The sequence below is a fragment of the Sinocyclocheilus anshuiensis genome, unplaced genomic scaffold, assembly GCF_001515605.1.
Source record: "Sinocyclocheilus anshuiensis isolate Anshui unplaced genomic scaffold, SAMN03320099.WGS_v1.1 scaffold1783, whole genome shotgun sequence".
Lineage (NCBI taxonomy): Eukaryota > Metazoa > Chordata > Actinopteri > Cypriniformes > Cyprinidae > Sinocyclocheilus > Sinocyclocheilus anshuiensis.
The window spans coordinates 86,519-87,670 of NW_015551111.1; the positions used below are offsets into that span (position 1 = coordinate 86,519).

Consider the following 1,152-nt stretch of genomic DNA (forward strand, 5'->3'; position numbering starts at 1 on the left):
TTTCTTACACAAGCGCAATTCATATCACAGCTAAGCATAGCACATTAACCCCTGCTATAATTGTGAATTCAGCTAAGAAATAATATTTACTACAGCCATTAGCGTGCGGGAATGTAAGAGCTGTGATTTTAAGCCACAATGTTGGTTTTGTATACAACTTTCAAGCGAATGTTAAAGGCTTTAGTAAATCCATCCCATTCAAGCAGAATTGTTAAATGCCCCCATTGCATCGCTTCAAGGGCACAATAACCAGCAGCACATTCTACTTAGTAGAGTTATTGTTTTAGCATTATTGTCCTGAGCTGTGCATTTGTATCCACAAAAATTGCCACTTATAATATACTGTTATTTATGCATAAAGTATGAATGCTTATTAATGAAATCCTGTACTTTCCCTGACCGCTGACCCATGTCTCGTATGCATTTACAGGAGAAGACCAGTGCTCTCAGCCTGAGCAATGTGGCTGGGGTCTTCTACATCCTAGTGGGCGGCCTGGGCTTGGCCATGCTGGTGGCCTTGGTCGAGTTCTGTTACAAGTCCCGAGCCGAGGCCAAGCGCATGAAGGTGGCAAAGAATGCACAGAATATTAATCCCACTTCCTCGCAGAATTCACAGAATTTTGCCACTTATAAGGAAGGGTACAACGTATATGGGATCGAAAGTGTAAAAATTTAAGGGGGTAGGATACGCGGCCGTCATTCCAGTCTGTCCCAGTGCACGCTTCTTTTGGCTTCCATCTGTTCCATTCCCTGAATGTTCTATTGAATGAGGAGATTTGGACTGTAAGCTGGATCGTATGTACTGGTGTTCCTGGTGGAAAAAAAACTTCCTCTCAGTCCACTGCACATATATTGGAGAGAAAAGTTTTTTGTACATCTCGTGTGATTTTGTTCTGTCAAGCTCATTGTCATGTATGACTGTTGTTGAATCTCCCATCTCTATGGAAGCTTATTTTTGCCACAGAATGTTTTTTTTTTTTAAAGGTAATTGTGACTATTTATCTCACAATTCTGACTTTTTTTCTGGCAATTCTGAGTTTATATGTCAGAAGTCAGAATTGCGAGAAAAATATAAGAATTTGCGAGATGTTAAGACCTAGAAAAAAAGAAAAGTCTGAAGTGTGAGAATTGATTACAAGCTTTTTCGGGGGG

The 1,152-nt window shown here is 40.4% G+C and overlaps 1 protein-coding gene across 1 annotated transcript in view; it reads left to right on the forward strand.

The window, feature by feature from the left end:
• The window catches only part of LOC107662960 (glutamate receptor 2), a 28,974-nt gene extending 28,017 nt beyond the window's left edge, over positions 1-957 (forward strand). Inside the window, exon 15 of the mRNA XM_016453096.1 lies at positions 431-957. Coding sequence (XP_016308582.1) covers positions 431-676 — 246 coding nt within the window. The 3' untranslated portion in view covers positions 677-957. The remainder of the gene's footprint in view (positions 1-430) is intronic.
• The last annotated feature ends 195 nt before the right edge of the window (positions 958-1,152 follow it).